Source organism: Rhagoletis pomonella, unplaced genomic scaffold (assembly GCF_013731165.1).
Source record: "Rhagoletis pomonella isolate Grant_MI unplaced genomic scaffold, Rhpom_1.0 Rhpom_scaffold_00007, whole genome shotgun sequence".
Taxonomy (NCBI): Eukaryota; Metazoa; Arthropoda; class Insecta; order Diptera; family Tephritidae; genus Rhagoletis; species Rhagoletis pomonella.
In genome coordinates, this window is record NW_023458561.1 from 61,916,557 (window position 1) to 61,919,381 (window position 2,825).

Consider the following 2,825-nt stretch of genomic DNA (forward strand, 5'->3'; position numbering starts at 1 on the left):
CGTAATGACTGGGCGCATTGGTAAGTTTATAAACAAAAGAAAAAAAAATCCAATATCTATATATCAAAGCTAATTTGTTATGCTGCAGCTGATAGCCGGTCCCAAGTGCAAAAAGCGCGTTATGAAGCGGCCAACTTTCGTTACAAATTCGGCTATGATATTCCAGTAGATGTCTTATGTCGCCGCATAGCAGATGTTAATCAAGTCTATACTCAGAACGCTGAAATGCGCCCTTTAGCATGCAGTAAGTAACCACTGCCCAAATTGTGTACATACCTTTTAAGAAATGTATTATGCGTTTTAGGTATGGTGCTTATTGCCTATGATGACGAATTGGGGCCTGCTGTGTATAAGACAGATCCTGCCGGTTATTACTGTGGTGTAAAAGCTGTCGCAGTCGGTGTTAAGCAACAAGATGCCAGGAGTTACTTGGAAAAGAAATTTAAGAGTGATTTATCTACAGAGAAAGTAATACAATTAGCCATTACATGTCTGTCCCAAGTTCTTCAAGTTGATTTCAAGCCAAATGGTATCGAAATCGGTATTGTCACAAAGGATTCCCCACAATTTACAGTGCTAGATGAAAAGGAAATTGAGGACCACTTGACAAAAATTGCAGAGAAGGATTAGTTCGGGGAAATTAATTTATACATTTCATAAGTTAAGATTTTGGTTAATTGGAGATGTCATCTTTTTTAATATGACCAAAATAAAAATGGCGTTATAATCTGAAAAGCTATGAAAGATATATCTACCGTAACAGAAGCTGGAAAACTGGCAGGTTAAATGTTAAGATCAGGAAATTCTCACACAAGCGGTTGGGCTTATAATTTAATTTTGCAAAATACTTTTTTTTTTAAATTCGTGCTTTTTATTATATTTTAAATTTAAATCAGCCAGACATTTTATGTGCTGCATAATCTATTGATTAGTTTTAAAAACTTAACAGCCAATCAAAGCTATTTCCTTACCACTTATTCATGTACTTCAGCGTCATAGCGCGCCACAAAGGCAGCCATATCAAATTTTCGTTGACAACCTTTGTAATTCATATAACGTACTTTACCAAAGATTGGCCTCGGACGATAGCCTCCATCATGTAAGCCACCAATCGCCCACATGCAACCTGGAACGATAATTTCTAATTAAATAATTTCCGCCGGCCAGTACCTCATTCCATAGTAACTGAGTATAAACTTACCTACATAGCCGTTTGGATCCCGTCCATCTAAACTGTATTTGTCATTCAAGTAGATAGCAATTTCTAAGGCTTGTTCCGGCGTAGCAGCCCATTCAAGTATCTTTTTTGCCCAGTACATGCGTAGAAAACCATGCATTTTGCCTTCATTTGCCAATTGAATCTGTGCCGCATTCCAAAGATCATCATGTGTGTGGGCCTGCTCGAATTGGGAAAGAGTGTAAGAAGGATTGCGCTCATCTGTGCGATGCTCATCGAGTGTTTTAATCGCCCAGCCATATAGGCCCTTTAGATTGTCATAATTTTCATTATAATAACAGAAATTGTCTGCCAACTCTCTATAAATGATAGCTGCATCGCAAAACGCCTCTACAGATGCTTTGAATTTTGAGGTGTAGCGCATCACTTCAAGAATACAACGCTGTACAGAAATTTGACCTGAAACCCAATTTATAACTATTAAGTAAAAGCCATTTTATGAAACTACATCCTAATTCCGATACCAAAATGAAACCATGGCGACAGTCCAGACTGCGCATCTATGGTAGGATCGTTGCGTTTTTCGTTATAAAGACGTAAACGTTTCGTACAAAAGCTTTGTAGCTGCAAGCATGCCGCACGATAACCTGGTTTTGCCCACTCTACTGCTTTCACCGAGCGATCGCACTGAATCTTAGATAGAATCGCCTTCCAATCCACAGATATGCAGCTATTCATCACACATTTATTGTGAGGATGCTTTGTTACTGGTGGAAATTCAGTAAGGAATGCCTCCAGTCTCGAGTTAATTCTTCGGCGCATAAAGAAAGGTACAAATTCCTGTTTATCTGATGTTACCCACAGCGGCACCACATTGTGTGCATCGACTTGGGTAAATGGAACATCTACTGGCAGCGCTTTTTTTACATTTTCCACATGAAGCTGTGCTTCACGCAACGGGTTGAAATCACATACGACTGCACTAATGTTGTGCAAGCGCACCATTTCTGACAAGCGCTCATCGACTTGGCCGATTAATAAGTGAAACGGAATGCTAAGTTTTCGACATTCGCATTCTACTTCATCCAAACCGCCCATTAGGAATTCATACTGTCGCAGTGTAGTGTTCAGATGACCAGGAATGAGACAAAACGCAATTAGAAATGGTAGTTCGAATTTGAGTGCCAAACGTTGAGCAAATAGCAATGCCCAATTATCTTGAACGCGTGCGTCCCGTGACATCCAATAGAGAACACCTCCACAACGAGATTCACTTACTTTATTTTCGTAACTTAGTACACGAACGCGCTTTTTGATGAAATGAAATTCGGAAATGCTCCTTGCGGTGTCCAAACGGCGTTGTTGGAGAGACCTTGGTGATATGATGTGTGACGTTCTTTTATCGGTTTCGCTGCTTGGAGTATGATCGAATGCCTCTACGTCACTCGTCTCATCGTCATCACTTTCGTTGGAAGATGGATTTGAGTTTATGCCATGAATCTCATTGGAAGTTTTACTCATTGTACGCTTCATTTTATCGTTGGTAAAAACTAGCGTAGACACTTCCTAAGAAAATGAGCTTATTCCTGTTAATGGATATGTATTGTTACGATTATCCTCGAAACCTTGAGGGATTACCCAAATATAC

General features: G+C 39.6%; 3 protein-coding genes across 8 annotated transcripts in view; 1 reads left to right on the forward strand and 2 right to left on the reverse strand.

Moving 5' to 3' along the window:
• Positions 1-2,825, forward strand: part of LOC118743278 (proteasome subunit alpha type-6) — a 70,077-nt gene that overhangs the window by 66,465 nt on the left and 787 nt on the right. For 3 of the 4 annotated variants that reach the window (XM_036475860.1, XM_036475862.1, XM_036475861.1), the window contains exons 4-5: positions 89-244; positions 305-748. The exons of the other annotated variant lie outside the window; for it this stretch is intronic. In XM_036475860.1, the coding sequence (XP_036331753.1) occupies positions 89-244; positions 305-630 (482 nt within the window). In that variant the 3' untranslated portion in view covers positions 631-748. Of the gene's footprint in view, positions 1-88; positions 245-304; positions 749-2,825 lie in introns of those variants that run through there. 4 annotated transcript variants of the gene reach the window in all.
• Positions 1-2,825, reverse strand: part of LOC118743267 (mucin-19) — a 207,705-nt gene that overhangs the window by 39,148 nt on the left and 165,732 nt on the right. The window lies entirely within an intron of this gene.
• On the reverse strand, positions 871-2,766 carry LOC118743270 (deoxyribodipyrimidine photo-lyase-like). Its single transcript, XM_036475849.1, has 3 exons — positions 1,702-2,766; positions 1,202-1,636; positions 871-1,126 (listed from the first exon to the last, which is right to left on the reverse strand). Exons 1-3 carry the CDS (start codon positions 2,708-2,710, stop codon positions 975-977), a joined length of 1,596 nt encoding a protein of 531 aa, XP_036331742.1. The 5' UTR covers positions 2,711-2,766; the 3' UTR covers positions 871-974.